Source organism: Stenella coeruleoalba (assembly GCF_951394435.1).
Source record: "Stenella coeruleoalba genome assembly, chromosome: 3".
Classification (NCBI taxonomy): Eukaryota; Metazoa; Chordata; class Mammalia; order Artiodactyla; family Delphinidae; genus Stenella; species Stenella coeruleoalba.
Genome location: NC_137148.1, coordinates 101,316,611 through 101,338,582, shown reverse-complemented (window position 1 = coordinate 101,338,582; position 21,972 = coordinate 101,316,611). Strand labels below are relative to the sequence as shown.

Here is a 21,972-nt window from a genome sequence, read left to right as displayed (position 1 = left end):
CCCTCAGTTTCCAGCTGAGGCATCACTTTCCCAGAGAAATCTTCCCTGACCCCTGCTGTCCAAGTCTAGGTCAAGTTTTTGTCACATGTTTTCTTGGGGTATTATTCTCTTATTCTATTTCTTTATGATATGTTATAGCAGTTTGTTTTTATTTTCATTAGTGTGATAATTTGATCAGTGTCAGATTATTAGTTCCATAAAACTGTTTTGGTTTCTGTTTGTATGCCTGGAGCCCAGCCAGTCTTCAGCACATAATAGGGGCTTAATAAATATCTGCTGGAAAAAGGAAGGCTCAGGCTTTTAAAAATGAAGCTTATCTATCTGTCTTGAAACATTTCAGTGTAGATTAGATATGTATGATGAATGCCTCTGAAGTCTTTAGTAAATCCTGGCATGAAGAATAGTTTCCATAGCAGTTCAGGGTCAGTTAAGATCATATTATTTAGGTGGTTATAAATATAAATTTGATTGTTATTGTGGTGGTCACATGTAAATTTATGAAAGATAAAGTTGTAAAAGTGGGCAATTGTGATGGGATTCGCCGGTAATGCTTCTCTTCTACCACTTATCAGGGAGATTCAGCCATCTAGAACAAAGGCTTCTAACATGTATTAGAATTACCGGGGGAGCTCATGAAAAAATCCATGTGTCCACCCTGTCCCAGACTGGTATAATTAGCTTACAACGTTGTGGGAAGAACCCTGGCAACGTTGTGGGAAGAACCTTGGCGGGAAGAACTGGTATTGTGGAAAAATTCCCCGGGGCACTTCTAAAACATAAGCTAAGACCTGGGGAAAAAACTGTGGTGGGCAGCAGAAGTTTCTGGGATGCCCAAATTGCAAAGTCCATGACTGTAAACATTTCCCCTTTTATATATAAGAAAACTTTTTAGGCCCTTACTCTGAACCAGGTTACATGTACTATACACACAATTCTAACTGGACAGGTAGAAGGGACAGATAGATACACTGTCAGTGCAAGGTGATGAAGATAAAGTATATATATTCAAATATGTAAAGGCAGTTATCAGAACTGAAAAAAATCAATGTAGTTTATAGGCCACTTAGCAAAGGAAAAAGAACCCAGTATGCCTAGTAGCTTGATTAGTAATTCTTAATAGTAGATTGATAATGTCCTGAATGGTCAAAAAAATGCCGAATATTAAGTTTATTAGTTTTTGTTTAAAACAAAAATGTGACAGATTCTTTAGAGAGGTTTCTATTCAACTTTAAACAAAATTTACATGTTCAAAGAGGTAAACTTCAGTTATATGGAAAATTTCCATGTGTGGGATATTCATTACCTAAAGATGCTAGATAAATCCTAATTAGAATTATTGATAATTATTAGCATAAAACAAGAATTTATTATTGGTAATTTAAGTTCCATTTTTGCCACCAGTTTTCTCAGTATTTCGCATTTAGTTAAGTCTTAGTCTTAAAGAGATAATTGGGTTATCTAAAGATGGCTAGTCATATTGGTGTATGTTTTCAGAAAGCATCTTTAAACAGTGCTTCTTTGCATTTGGTTAGAAAAATCCCACATTAAAAAAAAATACCTTTATATCTTTTTTTCTTTTTCTTGGTAGTTTTGAAACCATTCTAAGGGAAATTACAGTGTTTAGTCAAGGCAGTCTCTCTCTCTTTTTTTTTTTTAATTTAAGGAACTATTCATTAGAGCATCATTCCAGGGGATGAAAAGATCTGAATTCTCTTCATTCGTCTCCTAGTGACTAGCTCACTAGCTCTTTGGCACTGCCTCAGTAATTTAGCTCTTTGATCCTCAATTTTCCTACCTATAAATATGAAGGGACTGGGCCAAATAATCTGTAAGTTGTAATAGCATTGGAATTATGAAATTCATACAGTATCAAATTATAGGAACAATAAATAATACTGCATTAAAATTACTTTCATCGATAATCAGGTATAATGCTTTCATCGATAATCAGGTATAATGCTCAATCTTACATGTTGCATTTTTAAAAATTATTTTCAGTATTTTTATAAACCGACTTTTCCATTTGCCATCCAAAATTTAACAAAAATGTTCTCAAGATACTGGTTTTATAAGAAATTTCGTACTCCTAAAAAGGTTTTGTATATTGTTAATCGATTGCATTGTATTGTTAATCAATACAATTGTACAATTGTATTGTAATCAATTGTATATTGTTGATTTACTGAATTTTTAAGATTACTGGAGATCTTAATTTTCGTTATACTTTATTTTCTAAATTTTCTAATATAAACATGCCTTAAAGTAAAAAATGACACTATTGAATTGAATTCTGTAATACTAAACTTTGCGTACTGCTGTTTTAAAGTGGCTATAATTTTTTTTAATACAGCTCAATGATGCTGAAAATAAGTATAAGATTTTGGAAAAAGAGTTCCATCAGTTCAAGGATCAGCAAAGCAGCAAACCAGAAATTCGGCTACAGTCTGAAATAAATCTTCTCACTTTGGAAAAGGTACCCATGTCAATTTATGGCAATTTAACTAGCCTTACTGGTAAATTTATAAAATAAAAAATGATACTTGAATATACAATGTAATAACATTTAACTGTAGTATTCTGATACCAAATAACATATCAGAGAATTTGAGGCACATGACATTGTCAATACTTGAATTTCATAGCTTTTATCAGTTATAGCTTATACTACAGTCCTTGGTTACAGACAACAGAACTGAGTAACTCTTGGACTAGAGGAATTCACAAACCTGTCAAGAAAGCTAAAAAACCTGGGGGAAGCAAGTCATGGGCCCATCCTGTCATAAAACAGTCTACTCAGGATGCTACTGTTGGTGCCATGACTGCCATGTCCCTGGATTCTGTCTCCCCTGATTCTAGTGTTAGGCTGTTGAACTCTCAGTTTTGCAGTAGCCATTGTGAATACCCTCTCTCCGTATTAGTGCCCTTTAGATTCACTGTCTCAGGTAGGAGCACGCATTTAAATCACAGGTCTGTACTCTACTCTTAGTTTGGAAGAAGCGATAGCCATCCTATTTTGCTTTCTGCAGTTGGAAGCCAGGTCCTGACTCTCATTTATATTGGGATTCCCCACAGACAGAATGTTCAAGTTCTAGGCATTAAAAAATGTGTAATATCCAACAGACAATCTAAGTTTGACAATATGAGCTCTTGCATTTTAGAGTTTGATAAATTTTAGGCATTATTAAAAAGATATAGCATACTTAAGAAAATAACAGAGTTAATAGTAAACAGGAAAATAAGCTTTAGAAGCTTAAGGATTTAATTGTCGTGGCAGCCATTGCCTGTCTGTTCCCACTCAGCATTGTAGTGAAGGCTTCCTTGCCCTTTCTCTTCTGTAGATTCAGCCACTAGGGGACACTAACAGAAGATTGGTAGATAGGAGTTGGGAAGATGCCAGAGTAGTTCTTTCTTCTCTTTCTGCCTCTCTACCTCCCTTATTTTCTCTGGCAGTAGTTACATCTTTTTATGGTTCCATCTCCCACCAGGCATCACTTCTCCAGCTTCCTTTAGTCAGTCTCCACTGTGGTTCTAGCCCACTGGACATCCCCAGTTTGTGGGTTGCTTGTATTAAGAACTACTATCTCCTGGTACCTTTTTGTAGTCCCTCCTACCTAGGAGAGGTGGGGGCTTCTTGCTGCTGCTGATTACTGGGTTGCCTCACCATATCCTCTTTGGCCTTTCTGCTCTTCCTTTATCTGTTGAACCGGTTTCCTGTATTAAATTGCTTCTGATTTCTAGATTCCTGGCAGGATGCTGATTGATAGAGTTGGTTTTTCATTATCCAGCAAAGTTGTATGCTATTTATGATACCATGCTAAATGCCATTATGAATGATTCAGAAATGTTCAGGATACCGTCAAGTAAATAACAAGTTACAGAAGGAGACGAGGAACATACCCAAATAATTAAAGCAAAAGGCAAACGAGCAGATATCGTCTAACTTTCTCTTGCTAAATGCCATGAGTCCAAAGGGAAAACAAAGTCAACTTCTGAAATCAACACACTAAGTATAAAGAAGGAATGACATTGTATATGGAGCCTAAGAATAGGTGAAACTTTAAATAGGTAAATATGTGGGTGAGGTTATTCCAAAAAGAAGTACTGAACAAAAGTATAAAAAAGATTAAAATATCTATTGCATATTTGGATAGCTGCTTGACTAGAACCTAGAGTCTAATCATTATAGTAGTATGGTTTACCCTTGAACAACATGAGTTTGAACTGTGAGGGTCCACTTATACACAGATTTTTTTCAGAAAATACAGTACCACATGACCCGTGGTTGGTTGATTCCTCAGATGCGGTACCACATATTCAGAGGGCCAACTGTAAAGTTATAGGCATTTTTTTGACAGCATGGAGGATTAGCATTCATACCCCTGCATTGTGCAAATGTCAGCTGTAATTTTAAAATAAGTGTAGGCCTGATAAGAGAATGCTGGAAATAAAGGTAATTTTCAGCCATATGAGGGAAGAGCTTAGATGTTTGCTTAAAGAATTCATATTTCATCTGGTAAGAAAAGTCAAAGATTACTCTTTGTAAGCCAATTTATAAGATTGGCTTAATGGATGTTAATATTAAGAGAAATGAAGATTTTCGATGAACTTTTTTGGAGGGATGGAAGTTGTAGAGAATTCAGATTTTAGACATACTACATTTGAGATGCTAATGCAGTAATCTAAGTGAAGGAGTTAACTAAATGGCTAAAAAATGAGAAAATACAGTACGGAGAGAATAGGGCTAGACAAACAGATTTGAGAGGCATTTGAATAAAGTAACAGCTTACAGGTATATGCAATTGCTTAAGGAGTGTTTAGGAAGGCTAATTGATGATAAAACTTAGGGGGACGTTCAGCTTTGAGAACAATCAAGAGTTGAGGAAGGAGGCTAATGAGATTTAGAGAAGTAATAAAAACAGTCTAGTGCTGTGCCCAAAAGGAAAGGGGGAGTTTAAAGAATGAGGAAGTGAAAGTAATCTCTCATGATGGGCAAGTCAAGAGTGGTTGAGGAAAGACCCCCCCATGTGTTTGGCAGTTAAGAGGTCACTGATTTTTTAAGAAGCCAAATTGCAGAAGGTTATAGAAAGTTTGGCTTTGAAAAGAAAACAAGAAAAGGGCTTCCCTGGTGGTGCAGTTGTTAAGAATCCACCTGCCAATGCAGGGGACATGGGTTCGAGCCCTGGTCCGGGAAGATCCCACATGCTGAGGAGCAGCTAAGCCCGTGAACCACAACTACTGAGCCTGTGTGCTGCAACTACTGAAGCCTGTGCACCTAGAGCCCGTGCTCCGCAAGAGAAGCCACCGCAGTGAGAAGACCATACACCGCAACGAAGAGTAACCCCCGCTCACCACAGCTAGAGAAAGCCCACGCACAGCAACGACGACCCAACACAGCCAAAAATTTAAAAAATAATAAAAAAATAAATTTCAAAAAACCTCAGAAGACAAGAAAAAAATGTAGCCCAAGGGCCTAAAGCTCTTGAGAAAAGCTTATTTAGAGGTAGGAAAATCAGAGAATATTTTTAGATTAAGGAGAAGAAATTAACAGCAAGGAGAAATTGAAGCTTTAAGAGAGATGGGGATGGTTGGAGCATAGATATAAAATTCAGCCCTTGATATGACTATTCAAGAGGCAGAAGGGTGCATATAGAAAATTTGGAGACAAGAATAAGAGTGGTTAAAAAAAATTGAGTTGAAAAGGGTATTAACTGCTTTCCTCTAGCGTTTCTGAATTCATTAAATGGTTCTGCAGCTTGTCAGATGCCATGCTATTTTTGGTTCCTCTTCTTACCCCAAAATCTATTTAATTGCAAAGTCTTGTTGATTCTGCTTCGTTCTTTTCTGGACAACCTCTTCATTCTCCATTTTTGGCCTTCTCATTTCTCTACCAGTAACCTTGAATTTGAATCAAACTGGACATTTCCCACCCCTTTTGATTAAACCAAATATTAAAGTATTTCTGTTTATATATTATGAATTATGTGGCCTGCCAGAGATATTTGAAGCATTCAGACAATATCTCATCAATTCTCACAAGTTCTCTTAAGTAGGTGTCAAGAGTATTTCCATTTTATCTTGGGGAAATTCAGGGCCAAATATCTCAAAATTGGAACAGAGGGCTTATGATATTCATCTTTTCTGAATATATACTAGATAATATCACCATAGAAGTAATTGTAAATGATTTTTAAAAATTTCTTCTTCCAATTACACTTCTACCAAAAGGATAAAAATCACCAAACATATTACAAATATAAACAGCACCATGAACTTGTTGAGGGGGGAAAAAAAGTGTAATGGAAGCACCTTTATATCAGACCTAATGAATTCATCCACTGTTTTTAAGTGCCTAGCAAAACAAGGCTTCTCAGCTCTTTTGAACATTCTTTGTAAGTTTTTTTGGAGCCAGAAGAGGGCAGAATCTTGTTTCTTAAGTAACAAAGAGATAAAAGCATAAAAAGGAAGACTTAAGTGAAAAAGTACCTGATTTAGTCTACAACTTCTGGTTATGTCTGATTGAGAGCTTTTTTCTTTTCTGTTTACTGGTCTCTTCAGTATAACACAAATATTTCCATTTTCACTGAAATAGTCTAAAAATAAGTTAACATTAAGATACAGTTTTACCAAATGTAATTCTTGATTCCCTTAAGAAGTGAATAGTTTGATGTGCTTTTAGCTAGGAAATGACTTTTAGATGGCTTAAAAACAATTGGAACTTTTAACAAATAAAATAGGGAAAGCATTATAATTTAGTAATGCATACAGAAGATTAAGACAGAAACTAAATTTGTGTATTTAAGAACATTTGGTGAGTATCTAATGTGTCTTAGGACAAAGGGAAAAATGAGAGAAAAGAAAAGAGTAAAAAGTATGTTATCCTTTTGGGACCTCACTTTTTTTTTTTTGATGACCATTTTTAAAGTCTTTATTGAATTTGTTACAGTATTGCTTTTGTTTTATGTTTTGGTTTTTGGGCTGCGAGGCATGTGGGATCTTAGCTCCCTGACCAGGAATTGACCCACACCCCCTGCATTGGAAGGCGAAGTCTTAACCACTAGACCGCCAGGGAAGTCCCTGGGACCTCACTTGTAGAAGAGTTTGTAATATAATTGGGGAGATGACTCAGAGAACCTTAAATGACCATATATAATTGAATACCAGGGAATGTGATAGGAACGCTTTGCAATTCAGAAGTCATTTGGTGTTCAGAATATAGTAGTTTTAAGACAGCTCCATGGAGAGGTAGAATTTGAGCTGAATCTGAAGTTTTAAATAAACGATGAAGAAAAAGAATCGACAGGCTCAGGAAGTAACTTGGACAAGGTGAATGTAGGGGAGACAAACCCGGTGGTTGGAGTAGAGGGTTTCCTGTTGAGGAATACCAAGAAAGTAGTAGAACAAGTAGGATGGAAATTATATCTTGGAGTGCTTTAACACCTAGGCAGAGGAGTTTAGGCTCAGTCCTGTAGGCAAGTAGTAGCTGTTGTAGATCTTTTAGTAGAGAGTAAATTGATACAATAGTTATTTCCAGGATTTGTAGATAGAATACGTTTGAGGCTGAGCAGACAAGAGATGAGATAAGCCTGAGCTTAGGAAATGGTAGAAAGAACATAAAAGAATAAAACTGGAAAATATTTCAAGGGAGAAATCTATAGTTTTTTGTGACACATTGGAACTGGGGAATAGGAAATTAGAGGCAAAGACAATGCCATGCCTCCAGTAGAGAATTAGAGTTGTGGGTATATCAGGGATAGAAACAGGGACATTGAGAATCAGTGAAAGTCTGTGCTTGGTCTTCACTAGCCTCTGAATTGACTCTAGGTCCTGAGCCAAGTTTTAATTTGAGTCTGTAACTTGGCTTATGATTTAAGTCAAAAAAGCCTTCCCAAAGTCTCATGTCTACCCACAAAAAAGGGCTCTTAACTCGAGGTCTTTGAATGCCCTGAAATTGTGTCAAAATTTTGGTTGTGTACCTTTTTTTGGGAGTTGGGTCCATATAATTCTTTAGAATCACAGAGGCATCTGTATCCTTAAAAAAAGTTAGGCATCACTGATTTGGTAGTTTGGGATGAATTAGAAAAATGATGTGTAACGTCTCAGATTTGTTAGCTGCAGTTTTTTTTGGTTTGTTAAGAATAAAGACATTATATGTTTTGATTATATATGCATTTTAAATTAGTGTGAACTACTGTGTGAATATCAATGCAAATGTGAGTTATTTTGATAATCATGGCAAAACTGACAAAACCTCCCCAGCTTTTTCTGATGGAGTCAGTTCAGTGGGTATAAGTGATCTCTCTAGGTTGTCCTAACCCTCATTCTGAGGCTCGTCCAGGATACTGTACCTTCTCCAAGACCCAGGGACATGGTCACTTTTCTAATTGAATACTATTCTTTTATCACACAGTCATAAAACAGATTTTTGCTTTTCCTCTGACATATGTCCTCTTGTTAAAATTACCAGCTAATAAGTATAAGTCTTTAGGGCATAAGTGGAAGAGATCATCTTTGATAATCTCAGAGTATTAGTCAACTTAAGATGTATGAGTATAGTTGTGAAATGTCAACACATTTAAATCCAAGCACTAGGGATTTGTAAAGCAGAAAAGACCTTGACTCCATGAAGTCATATATTACTGCAGAGAACATTCTGGTCTTTTGTGAAGGGATTTTGGCAATCTGCTTTTCCTTTCATTTTATTTTCCTTCTGAGCTTTCTGAAGCTTGAATTTTTGGATAGTGTCTTCGATTTTATTTTTCTGCAAAACATTAGGAGTTGTGTGTATGGGAAAAACTAGACTTGATATAAAAAAATTAGACCAGTTTAGATTAACAGTATTTTACTGTAATTCATCCATATAATTACCTTATCACTTAAATAGTAAAACTGTCTGTTGGCTACATGAATTTGTTTGGTACTTGGTTTGAAACTTTGAGAGAGTACATTCCAAAACGTAGCCAAGTTGGCTTCAGTTCATACACAACAGATTGCCTGCTGCAAGTATAAATAACCGTATTTTAAAAATCAAATCTATTTCGTGTTTTTCTTTATATATTTGAGGAAAAATAGAAAATAAAAGTTAGATGAGTGTTTTTAGGAGCATTATTTTTCTTACTCTTGGGTTTAACATTCTTAAAATATTTTTGACTTTGTACTCTCAGTAAACTGCCTTCTGATAAAACAGTTCACTGTTCTCAGCATTATGATTTTTGCCAAAATAGAGTTATAAAAGTATCTCTACAAGCTCTCTTCAATGTAAGACAAAATTCCACATAATGATAGGTCTCCAAAAGGAATAATTTGGTTTCAAGGTTGAGAGTGTCAGTGAAATGGAATGCTAACAACTGCTTTTTGTTATATTAAAAAAAAAATGTATTTTTCACTCTGTGATCTTTATGTAATATATATGTTTTAAATACATTTATAGTAACTGCCTGGAGGTTAAGACTGATTCAGTTCCTTTTAGTATAGGCTGTTAGGCAGTAAAAATACAACTATATTTTAAACAAGAAAATGTTCATGTGCCATAATATTTACAGTAAATTATATAACAGTTTTAGATGATGTCGTATGTTACACTATATAAACTCTTTTCTTAAGCCAGAGTCTTTGTATATATTATCTTTCAGTGATTGTACACAGTGGTATAGTGTTTCACTTGATATGATTTTAATCACTGTTAGGTTGAACTTGAAAGAAAGTTGGAATCCACAACTAAGTCTAAGCTGCATTATAAGCAGCAGTGGGGACGAGCTTTGAAAGAACTTGCCAGACTTAAACAGGTATGTAGTTTATAGCTAATGATGGATTATTCTTTTTATGTCTTTCTCCCTTGATTTTTTTTTTTTTACAAGTTTACACATTTGGCAATATCTGTTAGGTTCATATGTCTGTATTTAAATGTCCAGTTCTGTATTTGAGATTAGGCCCCACCCCCCCTTTTTTTAATGTGTTACATATAAGATCCTCCTTTATAAAAACTAAAACTTCTAGTTCCTTTTTCTTTTCTTTTTTTTTTTTTTTTTTTTTTAAGCCAACTATCCTCTTCTCCACAGCAAGTTGGGAATAATTTCTACTTTCACTTTAAAAATAATCATTCTTTTTCTCCTTTTACTTTCACTTATAAAACTACCATCCTTTTTTCCTTAGTATTAATTTCCTTCTATTGGGAGTGCCTTTGGGGGGAGAATTTTAAGAACGTATTTTAAAAGTCATTCCTAGGAAGACACAGTAATTTATTCATTAAAAAAAAGGATCACGGGATTTTTGCATAATTTTACAAGGATTTAAAAGTGAGAGTAGTTTCCTAAATTCTTTACATTACTTTTTTTTTTCCTTCCTGGTATCAGGTAACAAATGCCATTAGCTTCCTGAGGAATTAACCTTAATTTTGGCTATAATTTCTTCAAATTATTAAGATCAAATAAAATATGAGCAAGATTTTTATTTTGAATCTCATCTATGTGACCTAAACTTTTAAGGATCATTAGTGGTTAGTTTATTGTAAGTTTTGCTTTTCTGAAATGTGTCCGTTATATGCCGAATGCAATTTTGGTACGTAGGGTCTCTCAGATTTGTATTTTTTTTTAATGTGTCTCCCAAACCATCAAATGTCATTAAACATCTTTGTGGTATTGTACTAAATGCTTACCACCTTCATAGAAGAGTATGTACTAGACTGCCTGAGAATAAATAGTGCAGTTTGCCTTAACATAGCTTTTAGATGAATTGAGATTGTAAGCATAAGTATAAAATAATATTACACACACTGAATATGTTTTATAGGTGCTCACAAGACTAAGGATAGATGAATGAATGAATAATCATATATAGTGCTGAGGGCCTCCTGTGTTCAAGGCACTGTCCTAGATTTATAGTTATAAGTAAAACATAGGTCTTTGCCTCAGGGAGCTTGCAGTTTAGTAATAGGGAAGAAAACTATAAATATAACATTTACTGCCAAATAGTAAGAGCCCTGAAAAGACCTGTACAGAGTACTCAGGAGGGGAAGTACATCTATTTAATAGAACTTAGGAAAGGTGTCATAGAAGATGAGATATTTGAGATGGATCTCTGGAGAATTGGTTGTGATTTAGGAAAGCTGTGGGGAAAATGTATATACAATGAATAGAATGATTATAGCAAGGAGGCACAAAGTCAGAAAGCATCGACTCTCCATGGAGAACAGAGGAGGTCCCATTTTAGAGGTCATTTCAGGAAATAAGGACTAGGTAGCAGTGGGAACATGACAAGGAGATTATTGTAAAAGACATGGTTTTGGTAGATTCTATACAGTACGCTATACCTAATCAGAATGCAGAGTGGAAAGTCAAAGATGATGTCAAGGGTTCAAGCCTTAGTGTCTGGAAAGAGAGTTTTCCAGGATTGTAATGATGGTTACTAAGACAAGAAGCTGATTGAGGCATGGGGAGGAGACAGGACTTGCAGATTTGAACATTTTAATTTTTACAGAAAGAAATTCAGCAAGCATTTAGAAATATGGACTGATGTTGGGAGAATGATTGAGCTTAATAACATGAAGGAATCCTTTTGCAGAGGTGATAATTGAAGATGTGGCAGATAGAACTTAGAATTCTTATGTTTAAGGAGGAAGGAAAGCTGATAAGTGCTTGGTATTATGCTAAGCCCTTCATACGTTTTCATTTGATCCTAACCAAGATCCCTATATAGCAGGTAATATTTCCATTTTATCGATGAAAGAAACAGACTTAGAGACATTAAGTAAGTTGTGCACGATCACACAGGTACTAAGTGATAGAGCAAGGATTAGACTCATTTGACTAGAGTGCGGTCTCAGGCTCTTCCTGCTTTATAATGTTATGGTTTAATTCCATAGAAGCCACATAGTGAAAGAATTTCAAATAGAACAAAGTGAGCTGTGGAAGACATTAGGGATTTCTGACAGAGTGAGTATTGAAGCAGAAGAAGTCATGATTTGGCATATCATAAGCAAGGAAAATGACATCACTGACAGATAGACTAGCTCAGGTAATGAGAATTAAAGTGACTTTGAAAGAGAATAAGCTAATATAAAGTCATGATGGCAAGATAGTTAAGTTACATTTAGTACCACAGGGAGGAGTCCCTGTGGAATTGGGAGCAAGGAAATAATGTGGTGAGAGTGGCTATTAAAAATAACAGGATACAAATTCTACCACAGGCAGCATACATAGCAGTTTAGAACATGGCCTTGGAGTCAAGAGAGCTGTATTGAATCTTGGCTGTACTTCTTAACTACCTCTGGGACTTGGGGAATATAATTTCTCTGATTAGTCTCCTCATTTGGAAAATGAAAAATCTTTCCTCACAGGTTGTTCTGAGAATTAAATGAGTGGTCTGTAAAGCATTTAACACAGTGTTTCGTACGTAGTGTGTGCTCAATAAATGGTAACTGTTGTTAAAAGGATATGAGCCATAAAGCTATTGTGTAGTATTCTTGGTTTCAGTCATTGGGGACCTAATCAGATGGTAGCTTTGGAATATTGATGAATAGAACAAATATTAGAAGGATTTACGACTGAGTAGCTGAAAAATGACAGACACCAACCAAAAATAGAAAATGTTTAAGTCTACAAGATAGGAGAATGTTGTTATATAATAGTAGCAGTGGGGAAGTGAGGTTCAGTATAGTTTGACTAGTAACAGTACTTTGCATTTGGATGGTAGATTTAATATAGATGTTCTGTAGAAACTGACAAAAGGGGGAAAACCTATGTTAGGGCTAATTGTGCAGATATGCAATACTGTCAGTCAGTAGGTGAACTTCCTAAAGTTAGGTGTAAAGAGATGAGAGTGCATTGAGTCTGAAGAAACATCTATAGTTGTTTTATTTGTTCATTTTTCATTCATCAAGTACTTATTGAGAGCCTATTATGCACCTTGCACACTGGTAGATGCTCTAGATACAGCAATTCTCTCCCCACAGTAAACGTAAAGTTCAGCTGGGAGGGCTGATATTTAACAAGAACATGGCAGAGTGGTAAGAAATGCAAGTGAAGTTAGCATAAATAATAGAAAATAAGTATTAGAAAAACACGAGGACAGTGGGTTATCATTGTATTTTGTCATTCAAAGCTGAGGGAGAAATGGTTCAAAAACGGTGTTTCAAATATCAGTATTAGAAAAAGGAATCCAAACTGGAAAAGAAGTAAAACTGTCACTGTTTGCAGATGACATGATACTATACATAGAAAATCCTAAATATGCTACCAGAAAACTGCTAGGGCTCATCAATGAATTCGGTAACACTGCAGGATACAAAATTAGTGCACAGAAATCTCTTGGATTTCTATACACCAACACCAAAAGATCAGAAAGAGAAATTAAGGAAACAGTCCCGTTTACCATCACATTAAGTAACTAGGAATAAACCTACCTAAAGACCTGTACTCTGAAAAGTATAAGACATTGATGAAAGAAATTGAAGATGACACAAACAGTTGGAAAGATATACCATGTTCTTGAATTGAAAGAATCAATATTGTGAAAATGACTTTACTTCCTGAGGCAATCTACGGATTCAGTGCAATCCCTATCAAATTAGTAATGGCATTTTTCACAGAACTAGAACAAAACTTTAAAATTTCTGTGGAAACACAAAAGACCCCAAATAGCCAAAGCAATCTTGAGAAAAAAAAAAACGGAGCTGGAGAAATCATGCTCCGTGACTTCAGACTATATTACAAAGTTACAATCATCAAAACAGTATGGCATGGGCTTCCCTGGTGGCGCGGTGGTTAAGAGTCCGCCTGCCAATGCAGGGGACACAGGTTTGAGCCCTGGTCCGGGAAGATCCCACATGCCATGGAGCAACTGAGCCCGTGCACCAGAACTACTGAGCCTGCGCTCTAGAGCCCGTGAGCCTAGAGCCCATGCTCTACAACAAGAGGAGCCACTGCAATAAAAAGCCCACACACTGAAACGAAGACCCAGTGCAGCCAAAAATAAATTAATTAAAAAAAAAAAACACAGTATGGTATTGGCACAAAGACAGAAATATAGATCAAAGGAACAGGATAGAAAGCCCAGAGATAAACCCACACACCCATGGTCACCTAATCTATGACAAAGGAGGCAAGAATATACAGTGGAGAAAAGACAGTCTCTTCAATAAGTGGTGCTGGGAAAACTGGACCAGCTACATGGAAAAGAATGAAATTAGAACACTCCCTAACACCATACACAAAAATAAACTCAAAATGGATTAGAGACCTAAATGTAAGATCGGACACTATAAGACTCTTAGAGGAAAACATAGGCAGAACACTCTTTGACATAAATCACAGCACTATCTTTTTGGATCCACCTCCTAGAGTAATAAAAATGAAAACAAAAATAAACAAATGAGACCTAATCAAACTTAAAAGCTTTTGCACAGCAAAGGAAGCCATAAACAAAATGAAAAGACAACCCACAGAATGAGAGAAAATATTTGCAAACAAAGCAACCGACAAGGGATTAATCTCCAGAATTTACAAACAGCTCATGCAGCTCAATATGAAAAAAACAAACAACCCAATCAAAAAATGGGCAGAAGATCTAAATAGTTCTCCAGTGAAGACATACAGATAGCCAAAAAGTGCATGAAAAGAGGCTCAGCATCACTAGTTATTAGAGAAATGCAAATCAAATCTACAGTGAGATATCACCTCATACCGGTCAGAATGGCCATCATCAAAAAGTCTACAAATAGTAAATGCTGGAGAGGGTGTGGAGAAAAGGGAACCCTACACTGTTGGGAACGTAAATTGGCACAGCCATTATGGAAAACAGTATGGAGATTCCTTAAAAAATTAAAAATGGAGCTACCATATGATTCAGCAATCCCACTCCTGGGCATATATCTGGAGAAAACCATAATTCGAAAAGATACATGCACCGAGTGTTCATTGCAGCACTATTTACAATAGCCAGGACATGGAAGCAACCTAAATGTCCATTGACAGAGGAAAGGATAAAGAAGATGTGGTACATATGTACAATGGAATATTACTCAGCCATAAAAAAGAATGAAATAATGCCATTTGTAGCAACATGGATGGACCTAAAGATTATCATACTATGTGAAGTAAGTCAGAGAAAGACAAATACCATGATACCACTTATATGTGGAATCTTAAAAAAAAAAAAAAGATACAAATGAACTTATTTACAAAACAGAAACAGATGCACAGACATAGAAAACAAACTTATGATTACCAAAAGGGAAATGTTGGGGGGAGGGATAAATTAGGAGTTTGTGATTGACTTATACACACTACTATATATAGAATAGATGATCAACAAGAATATAAGCACAGGATTGTATAGCACAGGGAACTCTACTGAATATTATGTAACAACCTAAATGGGAAAAGAATTTGAAAAAGAATGGACATATGTATATGTATAACTGAATCACTCAGTTGTACACCTGAAACTAACACAACATTGTAAATCAACTATACTCCAATATAAAATAAACATTAAAAAATAATACTAAATATCAGTATTAGATATGAAATCATTTCAAGCATTTTGTTTTTTGCGGTATGCGGGCCTCTCACTGTTGTGGCCTCTCCCGTTGCGGAGCACAGGCTCCGGACACGCAGGCTCAGCGGCAGTGGCTCACGGGCCCAGCCGCTCCATGGCATGTGGGATCTTCCTGGACCGGGGCACGAACCCGTGTCCCCTGCATCGGCAGGTGGACTCTCAACCACTGCGCCACCAGGGAAGCCCCTCATTTCAAGTTTTAAAATGGAGAGTAGATTGGGAGGAAGTGGCAGACTGCCTACCACTGAAGAAATTTATGCGACTTATGAAGGATAAGAGCTAATGCAATCGTAATTAATTACAAGGCATTGCCAAAGTTAGTAATGAAAAGATGGAAGCCTGTGAGCTGTTGATAGGGCATTTCTTCTGGAGAAATGAGTGATTAATTATCAGAGCATAATTTCATTATAATTGTTATGTTTCTTAAGAAATATCCATGCAAAAATTTATTACTTTGAGTAAATTGATTTTTAAGTTATGTTAATATGTGTATGTTGACAGACAACATTGTTTTCACTGTTTGAGGTGGTTTTTCAAATGTAAGAAAATAATCTGAACAAAAACCCCCCAGTTCATGGACTGAGACTCTTAAAAAAACGTTCAGTTTAAAAGGCTCCCACCCAAGCACCCCTCCTTCCTAACATATGCATTCTCATACACTTTTGCTATCTTCTGGATTTTTCCTTTAATTCATTGTTTTCTGTTTACCCTTTTTTCCTAAGTGTTTTCTATCTTCTTGCCTAAAAAGCATTGGCAAAGTAATTTTAACTATTTGTGCCTAATAACAGAGGATATCACAAAAGTTCAGATGCCTCTTTTCTCTTAAGTTACTGTAAGTGAATTAAGAAGAAAAGAAAACATGGTGTTAAATTCCTGGTTCAACTCCAGACTTCTACTTCATGAAAGAAAATAGTTTCATTCTTTCAGTACAGTAACCTTCATTGCAGACCACTTCTATTCCTTATCCCACAGACTTTCTGCTTTAGAAACAACACTGTAAACATATTTCAAGGTCACTAGGAATCACTGATGTTCTACAGACCACATTTGAGATGCAACACTTTAAGAAGAAATTTAATAGACCTTGCGATTACCATAGTGAATTGTGTTCTGCCACTGTTTTTGGAAGATTAAAATTAATACCTTCATCAAATAGGCACAATTTATATGTGTGAAAGTTACTTCAATTTTTTTCTAAAGCTTTTTATTAAAAACACATTGTATTTGAATATAAAATTGGAATCCTCTATCTGCTTTTGTTCAGAGGATTGTTTGTGCAACTTCTTGTTTAAATTGGATTAGTACCATGTTAATTTTACATTGCCTCTGGTGAATAGCCACGGGGCTATAATCTCTGCCAGTAATTTGTCACAGCAAAATCCTCTGGAGGGCCATACAAAACATTTGTGTAGTACGGATTAGACGGCGAAAGCCATATCTTAGATTGTTAATAAATGTTAATGACAAAACCCAGCTGGTAAAGCTTGGAAATAAGACCTAATGCTCCGTGCCTGTTGCCAAAAGAATGTTTAAACAGAGATTTCCATTACTCAAAGGTGACCCAGTATAGTCAATTTGTGAATTTAAAAAATCATAATCTTCCAATTATTTGGAAAAAAATCTTTTCTTCTGATTCAAAAGCATAAAACCCTGTTTCCATGTTGTAAACTTTTTTGTTCTTGGGTAACTGGGTAGGCGACAGCTGTAAAATATAAATAAGTGTAACGTAAAATGGGTCCTAACTTAGAAGACAAGGAAACGATATCCATACAGTCTGGATTTGCTATCTTTGGTATGATGTATAACACTGACTTTAAAGAGTTCTGGTTGTTAGACATTTAAGGGGTAATTTAGATTCTTTTTTTCCCATCTCCAACTTAAGATTGTTACTTTACTGTGTTCTAAGTAGCATATTTATTTTAAAACATTTCTTGACACATTAGAATATAGTTATGGAGGAAGAATAACAGCCACTACTTTTTAAAAATAAATGAATCATTGTTAAAAGGTATGAATTTGTTGTTCTGAGAAATTTAACATTTTTATCATGTCTGATACATTAAAACTAGGTATGTTTGTTCACAGGACAGGAAACAGAACTAAGATTTTGGGTAGGATGTGAGTCCCTTACCATATTTGTGCACAGTAGATCTGTTTAAAACTAAGCTGATATATTTAGTTAAAACAACACAGACTTCATTGGCTGACATCAGCACTATCTTGTCCAGCCTCCTGCTTATCCACTCAGAGTAATTAATTTGATTAATTTACAAGTAATTTAGCCAAGGATGGGATGTAAATCTTTGTTTAAGAAAACAGTTGGAGGTCCAAGTCTTGGTTAAAAACTGTGTCTTGAAACCATCCAGGCCCTCCTACTGACTTGTCAGCTCTGGGTTATTTTCAGAAAACTTGACTTGAGCTCCTTAGTTTAGCTGTAAGTTTTTTCCCACAGACTTACATGGTATGTGTGAGTGGGAGAGTAAGTAGTGGCCACGTTTTAGCCGCTGTTTAGTCTAGTGTATGCATGTTTACATCTCCTCTCTGGATTTATAGGCAGCCAAGGCAAAATAAAGATTATACTCACTTGATTGAGGAGCCTTTAACCCAGAGCACCTGGCAGCAGAGAGGATTTCTTCCTCTAACCTCTAATTTTTGTGTGTGCATGTGTGATTATTATTAATGATATATACTTGACTAAAAATTCAAGGCATTTAAAGGCTTTTCTTATGTTTAAGGATTAAAATGTTTCAAGTTTCATACAGTTTTACAAAATAACCTAAAATTAAATAATTGACCATTTTTTTCCTGTTTGCAATTATATTTGCTTAGTGTAAAAGAAATCCAAATTTTGCAGCATCATGACATAGAAAAATAATAGTCACTGGTAACCTTATCACCTCCTCAGCCAGAGATAACAACTTGGTGTATCCTTGTCTGGATTTCTTTTCCTTTCTTTATTTTTTAATAATTACTCTTTAAATGAAATATATCATACATTCCAAAGAGGGGGAAGAAAGAAGATTCTTCTGCACTTCAACCCCCACCTTCTAGTGTAAGAAACAGCATTATCAGTGCTCCTTGTGCCTTTTCTAACCTGCATCCTCTCCACAGGTAACTACTTAGCTGAATTTGGTATTTATTATTCCTTTGCTTTTCTTTATAAGTGTATAAGGTATTAAAAATATCAGTAAACAACAGTTTACTTTTGTATGTTTTTAAACTTTATATACATGGAAATATTCTGTTTGAATCATTCTTCTGTGACTACCTTGTGCGATTCAAAATTTAGCTATTTTGATGCAGTAGCTAAAGTTTATTTTATTGCTTTATAAAAGTTAAACATATGAATATTTTAAGTTTTCTCATAATAAGACAACAGTGAAATATTTTATACATTAAAATTTTTCTCTAGTGTTTAAATCTAAAAGTAGAACTTCTGGTCATAGGGTTCACTCATTTCTTCTGCTTCACTAAATGTTGTGAAATTACTTTCCAAAGTGGTTGTACAAATCTGCAGTTCCGAAGAATGGTGTATAATTGTTATTCTTCACACCATGTCTAACACTTGGCTGTTATCAGATGTATTAATTTTTTCCAGTTTGGTGGGTCTGAAATCATACCATTCTGTGGCTTAAATTTTCATTTCCCTGATTACTGACTTTGAGCATCTTTTCATTTGTTTATTAGACTTGCATGTGGAATGTCTTATTGTCTTTTGCTCAACAGAAATAAATCAACAGATTTTGGAATCACCAGACACAAAGTTAGAGATAACTACTAGAAAATAGGTGATATGATGGAGAAATGTATTAGAGAAGTGGAACCTTTTCAATCATATAGACATTCTGGAACTGAAAAGTATCACAAATGAATTGTAAGATTCAATAGCTGAATTAACAGCAGAACCAAGGATATGTGAACTGAAGATAAACCAATAAAAAGTGTCCAAACTGGAACAGAAGAAAGGATGGAAAATACAACAAAGAACATAAGTGACATACAGGATAGGGTATGTGAGACTGACTACTTTTTGTGTAGCCACAGACCCCTGTGTTAGTCTGTTTGGGCTGCTGTAACCAAATAGCACAGACTAGATGGCTTATAAACAACAGAAATTTGTTTCTCACATTTCTGAAGGCTGGAAGTCTGAGATCAAAGTGTACACATGGTCAAGTCCTGTGTCGAGAGGGCCCACTTCCCCATTCATAAATGGCCATCTTTCCACTGTCTTCACATAATAGAAGAGCTAGAGAACTCTGCTGGGTCTCTTTTGTAAATAATTTAAAATAGTCAAACTACTAGAGCTCGTTAATGCATTTGGTAAAGTTGCAGGATACAAAATTAATACACAGAAATCTCTTGCATTCCTATACACTAACAATGAAAGATCAGAAGGGAAATTAAGGAAACAATCCCATTTACCATCACATCAAAAAGAATAAAATAGCCAGGAATAAACCTACCTAAGGAGGCAAAAGACCTGTACTCAGAAAACTATAAGATACGGATGAAAGAAATCAAAGATGACACAAAGAGATGGAAAGATATACCACGTTCTTGGTTTAGAAGAATCAGTATTGTCCAAATGACTACCCAAGGCAATCTACAGATTCAGTGCAACCCCTATCAAATTACCAATAGCATTTTTCACCGAATTAGAACAAAAAAATTAACAATTTCTGTGGAAACACAAAAGACCCCAAATAGCCCAAGCAATCTTGAGAGAGAAAAATGGAGCTGGGGGAATCAGATTCCCTGACTTCAGGCTATACTACAAAGCTACAGTCATCAAAACGGTATGGTACTGGCACAAAGACAGAAATATAGATCAATGGAACAGGATAGAAAGTCCAGAGATAAACCCATGCACCCATGGTCACCTAATCTATGACAAAGGAGGCAAGAATATGCAGTGGAGAAAAGACAGCCACTTCAATAAGTGGTGCTGGGAAAACTGGGCAGCTGCATGTAAAAGAATGAAATTAGAACATTCTCTAACACCATACACAAAAATAAACTCAAAATGGATTAAACACCTAAATGTAAGACCAGACACTATAAAACTCTTAGAGGAAAACATAGGCAGAAACTCTGACATAACTCACAGCAATATCTTTTCAGATCCACCACCTAGAGTAATGAAAATGAAAACAAAAATAAACAAAGGGGACCTAATCAAGCTTAAAAGCTTTTGCACAGCAAAGGAAACCATAAAGGAAAAGACAACCCACAGAATGGGAGAAAATATTTGCAAATGAAGCTACTGACAAGGGATTAATCTCCAAGATATACAAACAGCTCATGCAGCTCAATATGAAAAAACCAAACAACCCAATCAAAAAATGGGCAGAAGATCTGAATAGACAGTTCTCCAAGGAAGACATACACATGGCCAAAAAGTACATGAAAAGAGGCTCAACATCACTAGTTATTAGAGAAATGCAAGTCAAAACTACAATGAGGTATCACCTCACACTGGTCAGAATGGCCATCATAAAAAGGTCTACAAACAATAAATGCTGGAGAGGGTGTAGAGAAAAGGGAACCCTCCTACACTGTTGGTTGCAATGTAAATTGGTATAACCACTATGGAAAACAGTATGGAGGTTACTTAAAAAACAGCTACCATGTGATCCAGCAATTCCACTCTTGGGCATGTATCTGGAGAAAAACATAATTCGAAAAGATACGTGCACCGAGTGCTCATTGCAGCACTATTTACAATAGCCAAGGCATGGAAGCAACCTAAATGTCCATTGACAGAGGAAAGGATAAAGAAGAAGATGTGGTACGTATGTACAATGGAGTATTACTCAGCCATAAAGAAAGAATGAAATAATGCCATTTGCAGCAACATGAATGGACCTAGAGATTGTCATACTGAGTGAAGTAAGAGAAAGAAAAAGATCATATGATATCACTTATATGTGGAATCTAAAAAAATGGTACAAATGAACTTATTTACAAAACAGAAATAGAGTCACAGTTATAGAAAACAAACATATGGTTACCAGGGGGAAAGGGGGAAGGAGGGGTAAGTTAGAAGTTTGGGATTGACATATACACACTACTATATATAAAATAGTTAACAAATAAGAACCTACTGTATAGAACAGGGAAGTCTACTCAATACTCTGTAATGACCTATATGGAAAAAGAATCTAAAAAAGAGTGGATATATTTATATGTATAACTGATTCACTTTGCTGTAGAGCAGAAACTAACACAACATTGTAAATCAACTGTAGTCCAATAAAAATTAATTTAAAAAAATAGCCCCAAAGCAAAGAAAATATTTAAAGCCATGGATGAAGAGGGAAACATTTCCTTCACAGGAGCAACAATGAGATTGACAGATGAACTTTCAACGGTAGTAAAGGAATTCATAGTGGAATAACATCCTTAAAGTACTGAAAAGAA

At 35.5% G+C, this 21,972-nt stretch overlaps 1 protein-coding gene across 2 annotated transcripts in view; it reads left to right on the top strand.

The window, feature by feature from the left end:
• Positions 1 to 21,972, top strand: part of CEP120 (centrosomal protein 120) — a 79,160-nt gene that overhangs the window by 45,604 nt on the left and 11,584 nt on the right. For both annotated transcript variants that reach the window (XM_079917146.1, XM_079917147.1), the window contains 2 exons: positions 2,351 to 2,473; positions 9,684 to 9,782. In XM_079917146.1, coding sequence (XP_079773272.1) covers positions 2,351 to 2,473; positions 9,684 to 9,782 — 222 coding nt within the window. The remainder of the gene's footprint in view (positions 1 to 2,350; positions 2,474 to 9,683; positions 9,783 to 21,972) is intronic.